The sequence below is a fragment of the Cydia fagiglandana genome, chromosome 11 (genome assembly GCF_963556715.1).
Source record: "Cydia fagiglandana chromosome 11, ilCydFagi1.1, whole genome shotgun sequence".
In the NCBI taxonomy this organism is placed as follows: domain Eukaryota; kingdom Metazoa; phylum Arthropoda; class Insecta; order Lepidoptera; family Tortricidae; genus Cydia; species Cydia fagiglandana.
Window position 1 is genome coordinate 5,560,375 of NC_085942.1, and position 19,018 is coordinate 5,579,392.

The 19,018-nt window shown below is 37.2% G+C and overlaps 1 protein-coding gene across 1 annotated transcript; it reads right to left on the reverse strand.

Annotated features, from left to right (window-relative positions):
• Positions 1-4,952: 4,952 nt before the first annotated feature.
• On the reverse strand, positions 4,953-18,059 carry LOC134668793 (putative odorant receptor 92a). Its single transcript, XM_063526245.1, has 7 exons — positions 17,465-18,059; positions 15,797-15,983; positions 13,652-13,748; positions 12,664-12,768; positions 11,427-11,515; positions 7,943-8,009; positions 4,953-5,111 (listed from the first exon to the last, which is right to left on the reverse strand). Exons 1-7 carry the CDS (start codon positions 18,057-18,059, stop codon positions 5,046-5,048), a joined length of 1,206 nt encoding a protein of 401 aa, XP_063382315.1. The 3' UTR covers positions 4,953-5,045.
• Between the last annotated feature and the right edge of the window lie 959 nt (positions 18,060-19,018).

Below are 19,018 nucleotides of genomic sequence, written 5' to 3' on the forward strand. Positions count from 1 at the left end.
TTTAAGTTAATTATTGTTTTTTAATCTATCTATACATATAATAAAGCTGTAGACGGTCGAAAGTCTGTACATGGAAGATATTTGAAAAAAAGTTGGCTGGGGATACTTAGAATCGATAACAGAACACGTTCCAACAGTTTTTAGAATTTTTGTCTGTTTATCTGTTTGTCTGTTTATTTGAACGCGCATCACGTGAAAACGGCTGGACGGATTTTGATGAAAACTTTACTAATCTGTCGAGAAAATCTCCGGCCAGGTTATAGGCTATAAAAATTCAACCCATATAAGGGGGGGTAGCCACAATACTCGCAATACCCCTGAATCTTATGGCGCTACTTAGGAAGGAGGGGCAAACTTTTTCGCGCCTGGTTGGGACTAAAAGTAAAAAACCGGACAAGTGCGAGTCGGACTCGCGCACGAAGGGTTCCGTACCATAATGCAAAAACAGGCAAAAATAAAACGGTCCTCCATCCAAGTCCCCGCCCAAAATTGCTTAACTACGGTCTATAAAATCACGTTTGTTGTATGGGAGCCCCACTTAAATCTTTATTTTATTCAGTTTTTAGTATTTGTTGTTATAGCGGCAACAGAAATACATCATCTGTGAAAATTTCAACTGTCTAGCTATCACGGTTCGTGAGATACAGCCTGGTGACAGACGGACGGACGGACAGCAGAGTCTTAGTAATAGGGTCCCGTTTTACCCTTTGGGTACGGAACCCTAAAAATGTACAACTATCTATCAAATGGCGTTTTTTATATCGAAAAATTTTCGCGCTCGCTTCGCTCGCGTTTTCAAAACCATTCTATGATATGATAAAGATGATATTCGGTTGGCAACTGCAGCAGCATTACTCTGTTGCAACGTTACTGCTCCGGCACTGTCAATTTTCGTCATAAAATGATGTGACTGACTTCCATACTAAAAGTAAGAGAGTAAGGGTACGTATGAAAATTTCCAACGTAGGCATTCGATTTGACCTTACGCGGACGCCCTTAAAGTCATGGAAAAAATCTTGCTTTCGGGCTTGCGGCCAGCCGATTTTTTCGACATAGGTTACCGATTTTATAGCGAATTTTGCTCTCTTGCACGGCAGATTTGTCGGCCAAGGCGAGTTGCTACTTAGCCGCAATCCTGAGACCTAACTGTCAAAGTGATAACACTTTGGCAGTTAGGTCTCAAGGGCCCCGTGAAAGCCGAAAACTAAAAGCATCCTATCAAGTAGCGCTTTCGAGTGAAGCCAAAGAGCGAGCAGTAGAAGAGTCGTGATTACATGCATAGATTCAATTTCAAGCCACTCTTTTGCAGTTCGGCGTGAGGTCTTATGCAAGGCATTCTCCCTTACGGCAAAGTTGATTTTCTGCCTTAATTACACTTGAGCGTGGATCCAAATCCAAGCTTTCCTCTTTCGCAGCTGGGCCTTCTGCCTTGCTCACATTTCGCCAATACAATTCACTTGGTCAATTCCAAGCTCTGCTTTCTTGCATCTTTTCAGTATGAAAACAACCTCGCTGAGACCCTTAAATATCGAGCCCTATGCCAAGCTAGGCTGATAGAAAACTGTCACATCCCTTCTCTGTATGAAATCCTGGATTTGCGCCTGGTTGGGACTAAAAGTAAAAATGTACAACTGTCTATCAAATTGCGTTTTTTATATCGAAAATAGTACTCTGTTGCAACGTTACTGCTACAGTACTGTCAATTTTCGTGATAAAATGATGTGTCTGATTTCTATACTAAAAGTAAAAATGTACAACTCTCTATCAAATTGTGTTTTATATCGAAAAATTTTCGCGCTCGCTTCGCTCGCGTTTTCAATAACATTATAAGATGTGATAAAGGTGATATTCGGGTGGCAACTGCAGCAGCATTACTGTGTTGCAACGTTACTGTTGCAGCACTGTCAATTTTTGTGCAAAAATGATGTGACTGATTTCCATACTAAAAGTAAAAATGACCAACTGTCTATTAAATTGCATTTTTATATTGAAAAATTTTCACGCTCGCTTCGCTCGCGTTTTCAATTACATTCTGAGATATGATAAAGGTGATAATCAGGTGACGACTGCAGCAGCATTACTCTGTTGCAACGTTATTGCTGCAGGACTGTCAATTTTCGTGATAAAATGATGTGACTGATTTCCATATCCAGCTCTAATGCGGCAATGAACGTCACTCAATTGACCAAAATAAAATTCAATATAATCTTGACGACCCTAGGGAGAGGGGGCACCATGGTCTAGAAATGCTTAGGGCATCAAAATATCTTAATCCGGCACTGGTCGTTTGCGGAGTCAAACGATTTGGGACTCACATTTAATACGCATTACCATGCCTTCCCCATCGAATGATTCGCGAAAGTCTCGCAACGCATTGAGGTTACAAAGGTTTTCCTCAGGAGTCTGAAGAAGACCACGGTGAGTGGCGCTTTAGCCAGGCAAGCCGCTTCGCTTTTGCTCGCGCGCGTATACCTTACTGTATCGTCCGATATACACCTACTACTCTGTCGTTTAAATCACGTGTAAAATTTGAATAAGGGCGAAAAAAGCTATTGATTTTGGAGTGTAGTTTTATTTAGTGGTACCTAATTGTAAAATATTTTATCTGGGCTACAGTCCTCTAGCATATCCATCTGTCAACTTTACTTCAAGTTCCGCCTCCAGGGGAGAGGGAGAGAAATAGAACAGACCGAATTCCACGCGGGCGGAGCCGCGGGCACAGCTAGTCTACTAATAATTTATCTCAAAGCAGAGGCTATGTAAATACCGAAAGAAGACTATTAAGAACGTCCTCCTGCCGATTTTGACACAGATTTAAAGTCAGTTACAAACAAAGTTTTGACAGTTCCGAACAATTGACAGGCCGATACCGTCCGGCGGACTGTTAATCAGTGGGCCCCTCTCGTACAATGACAATACTTATGGGTGAATCAACTTTTTCTTGACACTCGTTGCCATCCATGGCTACGGTCACCTGGGTCACTCTTAAAATTACGTTTTAACAAAATATTTGACTCGAAACTTATCTAAGTATATCAAAACCTTTTACTAAAACCAAAAAAACGCAAACTTAGAAAAACAAATATAGTCAACTAGTTAGGTAAGTCAATAAATTGCAAGATTCCACCTTTCTAACAAGTTACTGATTATGGTTGAATCATTTGATTAATTCTCGGAATAGGCAGATGCGAATAACAACTGGAAAGCTTTGATTAACGAGTCAGGCCGCAAATAAACAAATTGCCTAAGCACTAGCCCGGCCAGGAATGCGGGGATTGCAGTACAATAACAAGAAACCCCTGAGGATCCGAATGTGGACCCGCTAGTTGGTAATACCGTAGACACAAGTTTCTGGGCTTTTCAGAAATAATAATAAAAGATATTGTCTCAGTTTTTGGTTCGTGTAGGCAAAGACAATTAACCAAATGCAACACGAAAGTGACCACTGACTTAGGCTCTGCCTGTTCATCATCATCATATTAGAACTTTATCGCCCACGCTGAGCACAGACCTTTCTTTTAGTCCGTCACTTATCCTAATTCTGAAGTAATCTCATCCAGTTGTGACTCGCAATCTTCTGCATGTTGTACACCAAATAGCCAACGAATGCCAGGCGCTTCTTTTATCCAACTTTCTTTCTGCCTGTTCGTATTCCTTTTGTGAACCCCGACGCCTAAAAGAGAAGCGTCATGTTTATCAGTCGGTTGCATCTAACAGCGTAAGCGCCGACCGCCATAAGGTACTTACTTATACCCGTGGAATGTCACAAATTGTCCGATGCGGACGCAAACGCAAATTTGGCTCGCTGATTTCGATGGCCGATTAGGTAATATTATACCGATTTAGAGCGCTCAAATGTCACCATAAAACCAAAATTGGTGATTAAATTGGAGACTGACGCCAATTTCTTTTCTGATCAAATCGGTCGATTTCGTCATCCCGTCTGGACTCCATTTCTGGTGTTCACATGTTTAATTTACTGGCAACACCGACTGTGGCTGGCCGCGTTATCAGGCATCTCGAATATTTCCACGTCACGCCGTCCGCCGTCCCGTTGGACGTTCCGTTTGTTTTCCTGCATATGACTACTGTTACTTACGAACTACCCAATTTAAGTTGACCTCTGATCACAAATAATAGCCAGGGATAGAGAGGTTGAGTTATGTCTAGGCAGGTATAGAGAATTGTTTGTTTAGGATTTTCTGCCGCTGATGAGCATTACGATAGTAATATTATGACAATTATAGATAATGTTGATTTGAATCTAGACACACAATGTTTCTCTTTTATCATAAAGGAATATGGTATACTTACAACAGACTTGAGATACTTACCCGTTATAACTATTTCCTTAAAAGCGCAGTATCTTAAAGCCTGACAAGATTCTGCCTTAAAATAGTGTCGCTACATGCAGCTTACATATGGCAATAATGTGCGTACGTCATGTATTAGGTAATTATCAAATAAAATGTCAGTCTCTACCGGAATATAAGTTACTATATACTCTTTGCCTACCGGTCGGTCATTTCTACTTAGATATTTGTCCTAAAACATTTCTAAATGTACATACCTACATAATTAATAGTTTTAATATTTTAAATGCCTAGTAATTAGTGTATACACTTGGTAAATAATTATGTACGTAAAACTGTAAAACAAACATGCGTAACTATTAATTATTTTTTTTATTTATTATGTACGACGTGTTTCGTTACTAATTGATAGTATTTAATTTTTTGTTTCATAATGGCTGCTGCCATTCATCATTTTGAATATATTTCTTTTATTTCAGGCTTTTTTCTTTTGTAGTCGTCGTAAAAATCAAGGCGACGAATTGAAGGTGCCTAAAACGTGCGAATCGGCTAGACACTTTGCGAAAGTTTTGAGCATTATTCGCGCGCTAAATATAACTAAAGGCTTCTATAGATTTTTTTTTTTTATACCACTGACATGACACTTATGACATTTGGAACCGCGTAAGTCTAAAGTCTCAACGTAAAGTCCAATGAAAATTTGTGCTTTAGAACTACAACGTGAGGGTAGAACTACACTCGTGTCGGGCTCTCCATAGTTTTCAAAAGAGCGAAGTATGACCAAGCCGTGCTCAATATCTGTAAAAAAAAGATAGCTGTTCGATTTCAGGGTAACATTTTATAAAAAAAGATGGATAGTGTTACAATAAAGATTTTGCACATTGATAGGTTTCCTAGCTAAACTTAGTTAGTTTATAAGTGGAGATTTATTATTCATAAAAAACCGACCAAGTGCGAGTCGGACTCGCGTTCCAAGGATTCCGCACATTACCCAATTTTATTTCTAACAATGTATTTTTTATATGTGAAACGCGAGTGAGTTGCCTTTAAAAACCCGGAGGGGTCAGACCAAAAACTAAGTAATTAGTCCGGCTCACGCTTGACTGCACATTTATAAAATAGGTTTTCCTGTCACCTATAGATAAGAACTATTATACACCGTGTTTTTTTTGTTTTCCGTTAATTTCAAGGGTGCATTCCTAAGCTTAAATCAAGTAACTTTCTCAAAGACACCGATATTCTAATTAACTCCATTTCGGAGATAATCAATAATTTACTTTTTTCCTATAAGGCCTCTGCAAGCGTGTACACTTGCCTTAGGGCCGGTTTACATATTGATTAGTGTTTAGAATGAGTTCATACATTTGCTACCAAACTTAAGTACAATCTCGGTCGATCGATGTTCGAAATGACATTGATATGTCACAGATTTCAATTGTTTGGTTGAGTTAAATGTAATGCCCGTGTTACAACAACGCTATATGCTACATTTATTTACTTTTTAATTTTTTTTTTTAAACAAAAAAATATTTTTTTTTTGAAAATTAACTATGCCATTTAGTTCTCTTAAACGTTCTTAATCATACCCCGAAATTAACGGAATTCAATAAAAACACGGTGTATATATTTTTTTCAAAATTTTCGACTCAGTAGTTTCTGAGATAAAGGGGGGGAGTGGTCATTTTTTGGCTATTTTCTTAAATAACTTCTACACCATTTATTATAAAATTATAAAAAAAAAATCTTTGAGATTCTCAAAATGAGCTCTTTCATTTGATATGTAACACATATATATAGTTTAATTTTATTTAATTTTCTCATTTACCCCCCAAAAGTGGCCTCCATGTTTAAAATTCATATGTTTACGTAAGATGTCCGTCTTTGGGTCACAAATTTACATATGTGTACCAAGTTTCAACTTAATTGGTCCAGTACTTTTGGAGAAAATGGTCTGTGACAGACGGACATACAGACAGACGCACGAGTGATTCTATATATAAGGGTTCCGTTTTTTCCTTTACGATAAAAAAAGATAAAAAGGTAAAAAAATAGTTTATTCAAGTAGGCATATTACAATGCGCTTATGAACGTCAAATAAACCTTTACCGGCTCCAACCGTACACCTCTGCCCCGAGAAGATTTAAATCCCCCCTCAATTGGAGGAGGATATCCCAATATGGGACCGGAAACAAACTCGGCGGGACACATCTTTTCAAAACATTATTTATTACATCTTATGATTAACATGCATTACGAGTAATTAAGAAAAATACAATTTAAATTACTATAGAATTCATGCAATTATACTCAGTGAGTACATAACTTTATACAAATACTTACGTAGCTCTTTCAGAAAACATATCAAATTCTTACAAAAGGAAAAGAAAATAAAATCAATAAAAGAAATGAGAATACATATTATATGAATCTGACTGATTGTTATGAGATGCTTTCATACAATTTGATGTGCTTTCTTACCTGAGCTGAGTCACCTTTAACTCTACACATAATACAATGCTTTTAATGGCTACTTGTCGTTATTACAGTTTCTGGTTTGGACCATGCATGTTTGTCTGTCAAATAGTCCTCGACTCTGTAATAAGCCTTCAACATCAATGACTTTTTTAAGTAATTCTTAAGAGCTGGAAAGGGTAATCTTAAAGCATCCTCAGGTAACTTGTTATAAAAATGAATGCATTGCCCAACGAATGACTTCTGTACTTTACGAACACGAAACTTTCTGATAGCAAGCTTGTTTTTATGTCTAGAATTATAGTTATAGACATCAGAATTCTTAGTGAAGGAGTCTAGATTGTTAACAACATAAATAATACTATCATATATGTATTGGGAAGCTACAGTTAAAATATTCATTTCTTTAAAAAGTTCTCTTAATGATTCACGCACCCTTAAATTATATATAGAACGAATGGCTCTCTTTTGTAAGACAAATATAGTCTGTATGTCAGCTGCTTCGCCCCAAACCAGAATACCATATGACATTACACTATGAAAATAACTATAATAAACAAGGCGAGCTGTTTCAACATTAGTCAATTGTCTAATTCTCCTCACAGCGTAAGCGGCCGAACTTAATTTGTTTGCTAGTGTTCTTATATGAGGACTCCATTGTAGATTTTTGTCCAGTGTTAAACCAAGAAACAGTGCTTTATCTACCATCTCTAAGCATTCATTATTCAAAAGTATCTTAGTATCGACTGATTTAACATTCGGCAAAGAAAATCTAATGCATTTAGTTTTCTTAGCATTAAGAAGCAAATTGTTCATAGTAAACCAGTTAAGTACATTAACGAGTGTGCTGTTGATTACACTGTAATCGGTAGATTTCCGATCAACCTTAAAAAGTACTTTTGAGGTACGGAACCCTAATAACAAACATTAGTATGTAATGAGAATTGAGAATGTTGTAATATCAGACCGGCTAGCATGAGTTGCGTTCTGCGAGTCCATACTAAGTCGCGCTAGATCGCTTGCGCTTCGCCATCGAATCGCTTTGTGTCTCTCTATCACTCTTCCATATTAGTGTGACAGTGACAGTTGCGTTTCGTTCGCTACGTAGCGTTAGCGATTGGCATATTGTCTACGGGGCCAGGTCAGAAATAGCTTACCTTTGTGAACGAATTCAGGTTGACGTCGGCATAACTGTACGCCGTCAACTTGGAGGGTTTCCGCGCCCTGGAAATATACCATTATTATTTATATAATTAATAATTAACCAACACGAAAAATTTAATTACAGAAGGAAGCCCTACTAAAAACTTTGAAACATTTAAAAGCAGCGCAATTAAAAAGAATAAAGTTACAAAATTTTTCATTGTTAATTTTCCATTTCATTTTTTGAATGCCTATAGAAATCTCCTGAGAATAATACATATGAAAATAAAATTATGTGTTAACACTCACTTGTGTTCTTTATTGCTCACCAAATTTAAATAAAGCATAATAATATAAATTAATCTCTGGTAGACTAGCGATCTCTTCCAAACAACCTCATCATCATCATTCAGCCTATACCTATACGTCCCACTGCTGGGCACAGGCCTCCTCTCACTCGCAAGAGGGCTTGGGCTATAGTCCCCACGCTGGCCCAATGCGGATTGGGGACTTCACATACACCTTTGAATTTCTTCGCGGATGTATGCAGGTTTCCTAACGATGTTTTCCTTCACCTTTACATAAGTTCCGAAAAACTCATTGGTACGAGCCAGGATTTGAACCCGCGACCTCCGGATTGAAAGTCGGACGTCATATCCACTCGGCCACCACCGCTTCAAACAACCTAATACAATACAAATACTCTTTATTGCACACCTCAATAAAAAAGTACTAACCTGTTTTTAAATAACACCTACCTACATATACACAGGCAGTAGCGTGTCAATCTAAGTTCAAGAAATGATGGAAAAAATATTAATCCAGTAACTTTGTCGAATTTTGTAACCTGGCTCTTTTGCGTCAAATCCGGTAGTTCTGATTTTTTGCAGGCATGTTTATGATGTTGGCCCAATGAATAATCCAAGTTTGTGACCTCGAGCGCTGAACGCAACTTTGTCCAAAATCGAATAAACCGCAATTTTTTTTAGATTTGGGCGATTATAGTAGTGGACCCTATAATGGACGTGGAACCAGTAATGAGACAAAAAAACATAATTCCTCTAAAATAAGTATCTAAAAGTAGTTTATAAACACTGGCTGTATATTATCATAAATAAGAGTCCTAGAGCTGTTTCAGTTTGAAGTTTTATTAAATTTGGTTGTTTTTTAAGAAATTGGCGTCAACCTAAAAGTTGCCGTGTCACTGAAAAAAAATACCACTACGAATTCTTAACAACTTCGCTAAGAGAGGTGAGTTAATTTATTAAATTTTAATTAATTAATACTTGATGAAAACTAGAATGTGTTTTGTTAATTGCATTTACCATGAGATAAGGTATTAACACACTATGTTGTGACTCCACAGATGTACAAAAATAGTGGTATTTGGCCCAATCCCATTATAGGAGCTGTAAAACTGCGTACCTCCTATGATGGGACAAATTACAGAATGATGCTTGCTATGCCATAATTTCAAATTTAAACAATACAGAAATAAAATGTAGTTAAGGAATATGTCAATCAGGAGGTATTCTCGGACTTCGGATAAATTAATATCGTTTTTCCAAACTTTTATTTAACTTGCCCTGTTAGTTAGTGTGGGTCCAATCTTGGTAGCTGAATTTGAGCCACTTTTCGATTTCCGATTCAGTTGAAATTTTGTGTAAGTACGTAATTAAGTATGCAAATCGGATGATAATGCAATATTATGATAACATGGACCTAATCTGATAATGGAGACAGGAGGTGGCCATGGGAACTTTATCGCAATAAACCCTAACTAATTGTGTTTGGGTATATTAGAATTGTCTCGATGGATCTAATACAATAAAAATTGGCTGTGGAAAGAAAAATACATTCAGCGATAAAAGCTTATACCAAAAATTGTTTTATTTTGCCGTAATTTATTCCCCATTTCAATATTTTATACTGATAGAGCAATGTCCATTATAGGGGGCCCATTACTGGATCCACGTCCATTACCGAGGGCCCATTACTGGAACTTTGGTGTCCATGACTGGAGAAAAAAAGCATAGTTTTAATTTGTTAAATATGTGGAAACTAATTGCAGTATCTTTGATACAACACGCCTAAAACATGAAAGACGGATAGGACTTTCATCTTATAACACGCTAAGCGGTAGACCATTTACATGTATAAGGGAAATATCATAAATCTCTTAAATGTCCCATGACTGGTGCTGTTACTATATAACCCTAAAGTACTAGTTTTTGATAGTAACTTCCTAGGGCGTTTTTAAAGTAGACTAAATTTGCTACAATAAGACACTAGAATTGTCTCTGTACATTTAATATTTTCCGAGATAAAGCCTTTCAAAATTTTATAATTTTACATCAGTTCTTAGGTATACTTAATATAGGGGTTAGGTAGGTAATTTATATGGAATTCATCACCGCCACGTTTACGAATTACTTGAAACCCCTAAGCACATCACTGTTAGTACTCGAGTTATATTAGTACCAGTTAGGGGGAAACTCACTAGATGGCATTTAAATCAATAAAGAAAACAGTTTTTCGATCAGGTCACGTGTCCGTCTTACGTCTTACCAAAGACATATGTAACTCCGTATAAGATGAATAAAGTCTAAGAAAAAAACGTGCCTCGGAAATCAAGAAAAAGTCATTCTCGGATAGATGGCGCACACACCTTTGGCCTATGGTCGGCTAGATGGCGTTGACGACACCGTTTCATATTTAACAATTTTAACACATAGGTATCAGTGAAAGAACATGGGTCGAAATGACATAAAAATAATAAAATCATTTATCCATATATATAAATTTTATCGATAGTTTTATACGTTTTCATTTTGAGTTTTAGTCGTGTGTCGATACAAGGCAGTAAATTTACTGTGACTACAAAATTTACTATGACAGGACCCCTCTATACTATCTTATTCTCTTTGGTCTTACGAATCTTACCTGTCGCGAGTTTAACATTTTTTCCCATCACAAAAAGTGCACAGCGCCGCTAAAGAAGTTTTCACTTCAAACACTTTAATCACATTTAATATTCATTTACCTAATTATCCGTATTCAAATAGCCAAATATAAGGTACCCTTTATAGGGCAACGGTCTAAAACAAGACCACCCTGTAATATCATCTTTTTGTAACAGTTTTGAATTATTCACGGTTGGTTTCAGTAGAATTATATCGACCGGGATATGAACCGTGATTACCTTTTGTATTGGTTTCGAGCACCCGATATTTCGACGCAGCTACATGCATCTTGTCCCGTCGACATAAGTCTAATCATCTTTTTGTATTTTTTTTCTTGTACAGAATTTAAATAGGACTATAATTGGATTAATTGGCGATGAAGCTAGAATTGAGGATTTTTTTATCAGTCTTGCGCGTTAAAGGGTTTAAAAACTAGTCAAATTAAATTATTGCTTCATTAACTGTCTTATTTAATTGGAGGAAGGAAACAAATAGACATGATACAAACTTTTTTTTATGTTATTGCAAAGGTTACCTCATTTGAACCACGTAAAGGTGCCTAGCTGCTTTTGCGTTCACTGTGTACCATTTGGAATTATACACGGCGTTGCTTACTTCCATGCTCTGTCGGATAAAACAACATTTAATGTTATCATTTATCATTTGTAAGAAAAGTTATTGAAGTACCTACTAAGGACCGTATCGTTAATTATGGAAACAACTTGACGTAGCCGTTTTTTACTAGTATTATATTTTTATTTAAAAATTACACATATAGTTTAATTAGTGCTTTAATAATAAGTAACATTTCGTCCTGGGAGATCACGTAAAGCATATGGTTTGGGCAATATTTACCTAATGCTCCCGAGTAACGACAACGATTGTGGACAAATACTACAAGAAAATTTGCGGTTTGCGAACAAGACGAGATATTACACAAAAAAAATCGTACTATGTAAACAGCAATTACACGTGATACGTAAAGCGAAACATCTGGACATAGTCTAATCATTTCTTTTAGTTGGAAAAAAAGTTTTGGATCTGTGCATGTTGGCCTTTTAGAGAATATGGCATGTTACTTACGACAACCCCGACTTAGGTATACAATATAACCATCATGGAGCGTTTCTAATTCTATCGACCTGCTCTAGCCATGGTTCAACGCCATGAATGTCCATTAGGCTTTGGATTTCGGTAGATTCTTTTAGCTGTTTCCCTCATTTCGCTTGCGTCAGAAATTGACGGGAATCCAAAATGTTGCATAAAAAGTCGTTTTCATATAAAAATAAAAATTCACCACATTTATTCTGTGGATGTTCAATTGAGCAATCATGAAAAGGACACTTAGATGACATATTTTGGCAGCATATTAACCTTTTGTTTCTTTAAATCGTACCAAGGAATCGGTGAAATAGTCACAAATTAAGCTCGATAGGCTTGTCCAAATTATATTTGCGAGACAGTATTAAAATAATCATAAAGTCCCTAAAATAAAATAAATGTAAAACCTTCTTATATCAGATATGGCTTAAAATACCCCCAGATTATACCTTAAGAACATAGTAATACAAAATAATACACACGTCAACAGTTACACCAGGTTTTATCTGTTTCCATAATTAACGACACGGTCCTTATACAGAATATTTCGGGTTAGGTATGATTTATCATTTATCAGTTTAAAAAACTTTGCTGATCCTTTATGTTTTTTCTTAATTAAGTACTTAAAAATACGTTATAAAATATGGAAAATATTTAAAATAATATATTACCGATGTCATAATCATGTCTCCGTAAAAACAGAGCAGGTAAATCTGCATCAGAGTCATCATCAAAAATGAGAGGAAGGCCAACATGAACCCTGTGTTGCTTAGAGCCTAGAAAAAAAAATCGTTTTACCACTTAGGTAATTATTCATTTAATGGCATAAAATTGTTATAATTAATGTATGTGCAGTCAAGTTCATATAAATATACCTATATAATTTTGTTTTAATAACTAAACTTACCAGAACAAATACTTTTTTGATTTGTCAAAATAAAGAATCAAATTAGAATGTAATGGGAGACCGTTTTATAGGTCTCTCGACGGCTAGGGCTAGAGGTTAATAGCAATAGATTAAGGTGAAGAAATGTAAACCTATGTATGCATAAACTCGATTATACGTCATTGTAAACTATTTGTTTTAAGTACAATGAGTGATCTATTATTATAGGTAATTTAAAGCGGGTCACCATGTAGGTAAAGTATTATGTATATGATCTGCCGGCGTATTATGGATCGTTTTATCCACGTTATAAAATAACTGTCACTTTCTACCACCGCGGGATAGAAAGTGACGGATACCGTTTTGTCACGCTGTCACGTAGACAAGAACGACCAACATATCCGTCCAGTAGCGGTATCACGGTCGCATTTTTATCACCTGTCATGCCGTGCGTCACTGTCGCACTTACGTATTTGTTAGAACGTGACAGCCATGGTGACAAATGATAAAGAGCCGACCATATTAGCCCTACGGATTTGTTATGGATATCAATCAATCAATCTTTGGGTTAAGGATGACTCACTGTAGCTAGACCGGGCCGAACCGGCGAACCCGGGCCGTGCCGTCCGACATGTCATTTATGACGGCTGATCGGTGATCACGTGGTGCTTTCCATAGAAAACGAAGCGCCGGAAGCTCCGGCCCGGCCCGGTCTAGCGTGAGTCATTCTTAATATGGCTCCATCGATACTGTCGATGATTTTCGACACATACCGTGACGTTAAATCCCGTCAGGCAAATCAAGAATGAGCTTGTCACGAAATTGAAAAGCGTCGATTTCGCATAGATGCTTTCCAATTGAATGACTGACCTGAAATCATTCAGAAAAACAAAAGTTAATAATGGCACCAATCTTGAGACATTAAAGAGAAAATCTGGAGTATTTTTGATATATCACTGATCACTGTAAAACTTCTACCTCTTAGTGCGTTGAAATTTAAATGTTCTATGAAAAAACGAACTTTTATGTTTTCGACGTGTTAAACGAAAGATTTTGGTTTCAACATTAAACAAGTTAAAACTATAGTCTGTAAAGCAATTTCCGTCAGTAGAAAAGAACGGCAAAATAGAAAATTTGAATTTCGCGCCTTTTTGTACTGACAAACTTCTTTGACCGGCTATATGATTTTGTCCACTCATGGACGGTACCCTTACGGTACCTATGGCGCCATTTTCTTTGAAACAGCAAGAAATTAATTAAATGCGAAACTCTAGAGTCAGACCAAGAAAAGTCTGCAGCGATTTCGATAGCCCACGCAGCACAGACGTAGATTTGACCGATTTAGGCGGCCAATATTATTCTAGGGTTTATATTAGTTCAAAATGGGATAACACAATTATAAAACGTGATTTTATATTAAAGACAATTATATTTCATCAATTTAAAAAATATTAAAAAAATACAAAAATTTAAATTTTGCTCTTGTATTTATTCTAAAATATATTTTCGAGTGATACCTTTTCTCCCCGAAGCACTAGGTTTACCTACCTGTAAAAATATATTTTTTTAAATCAATTTAAACGAAAAGGAATGTTCTTTGAAAGCGTCTAAGTCCGGAGGTTGCGGCTATACTTGGTTTTTTTTAGCATTAGAAAAAAGGTAAACAATCTTGATGTGTCTTTTAATTGAAAAACACGTTTTAAAAATAAGTTTCTGCAAATATGTAAAAATTATGAATCTAATACGATAATTTATATTCTTCTGCTTTCATAAGTAATAAATAGTTACTGATTTTTCAAAAGCGTTTTTCAATTAAAAGACATGTCAAGATCGCTTACCTTCTTTGTACTTCTTTCTAATGCTAAAAAAAACGAACTATAGTTGCGGCTAATTTTGTAAACAACGTAAAGAGGAAAAAGCATTCTATTCAAATATATACAATGACACTACAGGGACGCACCCTGAAGTACAACAAAAAGACGTTTGAAAAACCAAATCGATGAAAAAAACAACATTTTGTGAAAGGTTATATTTAACTGGCTCAAAATATATGATAAACGTCAAAAATATAATATCAAATTCTTCCCTGAATAACTGGATTCCATCAATAAAACTTTATGAAAATGCCAGAAAAAAAATATATACACTTTGGAAAACATGTAACTTTTAGCGTCGCCGCAAACAGAAACGTGCGCTCTGAGCAATAGTCAAAGTTTGACTGCCTGTTGTGCGGCTCAGGTTTGACGATAAGGAGTGGGGAGCGTACCACAATATACCGGGGTCTATAGGCTACCCCCACGTGATATTTTTTTATCAATATGTTGATTTTTGCAAAATCGACTTTTGGCCGCCTAAAGCCGTCAAATCTACGTCTGTGCGCAGTGCAATTGTTATTTATACGTCATAAGTCATAATTTCATAGAAGTTTGACGTTTAAAATAACACTTGCACTGCGTGGGCTATGAAAATCGCTGCAGACTTTTCTTGGTCTAACTCTAGCAGCTCTATGACTCTTGTTTATGGTACCTACATAAAATGTTGCTAGTGCGTAAAACTGATATTAAATATTTATTTTACAGGATTTGTGGTTTACGTTGCAGTATCGGTGCCACGTCCATAATATCGCTTGGTTTCATTTTAGAGGTGAAAAATAAAGAAATAAAGTTATAGTCTATAAGCATTAGAGAAAAATAAAGAAATAAAGTTAGACCGTGGTAAATCTGCAACGATTTTGATACCACACGCAGTGCAAGTGCTATTTATACGTCATAATTTCATAGAAGTTTGACGTTTAAAATACCACTTGCACTGTGTGCTATCAAAATCGTTGCAGACTTTTATCTCGGTCTGACATTTAGAAGTTAAGATTTTTAGATATTAAGAATTTTTAAATAATTATAATACATGGGAATACAAACCGCATGATGCCCTCATGACGAACAGCTAAACTCTTAAACTTTTCCCGAAACACATCTTCGTCAAAACTACGGTCAGGAATAATGGATTCCATGTCTTTTTGCAGCAAACGAAACTGCGTGCAAATGCTAGTGCAGCATGTATAGAAGAGGCAGTCGGTGCCAGCGACCCAAGTCACCACTATGTATGCTGGAAAATAAGATTAAATAAGTAAGTAAATAAATAATAATATTATGACACACAATTAGCACGTTCCAAATATATACAAATTGTTAGCTTTTGCACCCGGCTTTGCTTGCATGCACCCGATAAAACATTAATTTATCGGGTAGGTCATTCGACTTACCAATCTACAAGCGCTCTGGATTCTATCCGCGTATTACCCGACTACGGCGATACAAGAAGGTATTTGCAAAAGAAATTTGTTTGGCCGCTATATACATCGTGTTGTTTTAATGACCTACAATATTTTATAACGTGAATAGGTATAGAAGTCCAGATCAGCCAAAATGTATGAAACAGCCGTACAAGAGACGTACGAGGCACGCTCTACGCGTTCCAAAGCCGGGTGCCTTCAGCCCCTCATACTAAAAGAGTCAGGCGTAGCCCGACGTACGAAGCTCGCTGTAGGCGTTCCAAAGCCGGCGCCCTCATAATAAAATAGTCGGGAGTGTACGAGGTACGCTGTACGCGTTTCAAAGCCGGGCGCTAAAGGCACCCTTATACCATAAGAGTCGGGCGTAGCCCGACGTACGAGGTACGCTGTAGTGTGCGCGTTCCAAAACCGGGCGCCGAAGGCGCCCTCATACTAAAAGAGTCGGGCGTAGCCCGACGTACGAAGCTCGCTGTACGTGTTCCAAAGCCGGGCGCCTTCGGTGCCCTCTGACTAAAAGAATCGGGCGTAGCCCGACGTACGAAGCTCGCTGTACGTGTTCCAAAGCCGGGCGCCTTCGGCGCCCTCATACTAAAAGAGTCGGGCGTAGCCCGACGTATGAGGCACGCTGTAAAAGTTCCAAAGCCGGGCGCCTTCGGCGCCCTCATACTAAAAGAGTCGGGCGTAGCCCGACGTACGAAGCGCGCTGTACGCGTTCCAAAGCCGGGTGCCTTCGGCCCCTCATACTATAAAGAGTCGGGCGTAGCCCGACGTACGAAGCACGCTGTAGGCGTTCCAAAACGGGCGCCTTCGGCGCCCTCATACTAAAAGAGTCGGGCGTAGCCCGACGTACGAGGCACTCTGAACGTGTTCCAAAGCCGGGCGCCGAAAGCGCCTCCATGCCGAAGGATGGCAGCACAGTCCGATCTATGCGGCGCTCTGCGTGCATTTCTGTACTGAGGATGCCATCGAAAAAGTAATATAAAGTGACTTCAAATAGTTAGTAACGAAGTCATGACCCCAAAATTAATTAAATAAAAAATAAGTTCAAAAACCACGTACTACTGGCGAAGGTGTATATGTATACGAATCCACAAAGGACCGTTCCACGACCGGCGCTGCTTCGATACTCATTAAAGCATTATGTACAATATTTGGGAAAATTGTGATGCAATTGGCACTTATATTTTGTGACCTTTCTAAAGCATTTGATTGCATGGAGCATGGAACGCAATCAAATGCTTTAGAAAAGCTATTTAAATTAATAATACTTTAAAAGATAAAAAAGTAGACATACCAGAGTACATTTGATGCACGTATACAAAAGGCCAGTATTTTATGTCATAAGGATTAAACGGATAAACAAGCAGAAACGGCAAAACCAGCTCAATCTGTCCCGATTTCTTATATTCTAATCCAATGAACAGTAAAGGGCACACACCAAACAATATCAGTGTAAGAGTGTTGATTACATTCAAAGACTTTATAACAGCCCTTAAATACGTTATCCCTTCAGCAACGATTTTCTTCTTAAGTATTTCATCGCCAATATCAATATTATTCTCCATGTTCCGAATTTGTTTGAATAATAGCTTTACTTTATCATCATTAAGAACCAGAGAGAGGGATTTAATGTTTGCAAGCAAGCATAAAGTTGTACAGGGTGCTTCATAAGTCAATTCGGTTAGACTTTTCCCGTGTAGAGCGCCCTGTATGACCCATAATATTGCACCGATAACATCCGTGTTCAGCCAAAGGAAACTTATTATATACAGCGATCTGAATTTTATTATATGCTCTGCGTTATTCAGAATTGTACGATCCAAATATATCCCAACATATTTATAAAGAAATTCAATTGATTTCAATGATTCATCGAAGAGTAAAGACATTCTGAACTTCATATCAGGACTGATGGTTTTCGATTATTTTATTTGTAGTGTAAAAACATAATTAATATTATGTATTAATAGTAATGATATCCGTGTTGTACATGATAATTAAATATGTTAATACAGGGTGGCCAAATAAGAGGTATACACTTTATTTTTGAAATTTTATTCTATAAAATATAAAAAATATTAAGTATTCCTTGTTAAATATAATATGTAGGGTCAGCAATTACACATGGAAAATAATGTCAGACAAATGTCCACCTCTAGCAGCATGGCAGATGCGAACCCTTTTCATCGCGTTTTTCATCACTTTTTCACACATTTCTGGCGTTATCTCAGCGACAGTGTTTCGAATATTTTGTTTTAATTGCTGAAGGTTCGTTGGCCTATTAGCATAGACACGTCCCTTTAGATAGCCCCACAGAAAAAAGTCAGGAGCTGTTAAATCAGGCGATCTTAGGGGCTAGTCAATGTCACCGTTTCTCGAAATTAATCGACCGGGAAACGTTATTTTTAATGTTTCTATTGCGTTTTAATGATTAAAACACGTTGTTCCGTCGTAAAACGCTCCATAATAAATTTGCCGTATTTACACAAACTAATTTTCATGAAATAACTGTCATATTTACCGCCAAAATAAAATGGCGGCAAAAAAAAGTTGTATACCTCTAAGTTGGCCACCCTGTATCTACGAACAACATATTATTGAGTCATAGCATAATTACACGCATGACGCGTGGATTGGTCCACGTTTAGTTTAATAGTGGTAACAGACTATCGCACCGCACCAAGGTCATTGTGCGAGCGAGAAAGCGATATCCCTTTCTCGCTCTTACTTATCGGTGCGTCGCACAATGACCTTGGTGCGGTGCGATAGTGTGTTACGGCCTTAAGTAATGTTTAAGTTAATTATTGTTTTTTTTTAAATCTACTAATAATTTATTTCAAAGCAGAGG

Bases quoted from the DNA above. Each gene is read 5' to 3' on its own strand.
- LOC134668793 (XM_063526245.1), bottom strand. From the start codon at position 18,059: ATGTCTTTACTCTTCGATGAATCATTGAAATCAATTGAATTTCTTTAT. The intron at 11,516-12,663 runs GTAATATATTAT...TTTATCCGACAG, and splicing joins GAGACATGATTATGACATCG to AGCATGGAAGTAAGCAACGC. The intron at 5,112-7,942 runs GTAAGCTATTTC...TTTTTTTTACAG, and splicing joins ACCTGAATTCGTTCACAAAG to ATATTGAGCACGGCTTGGTC.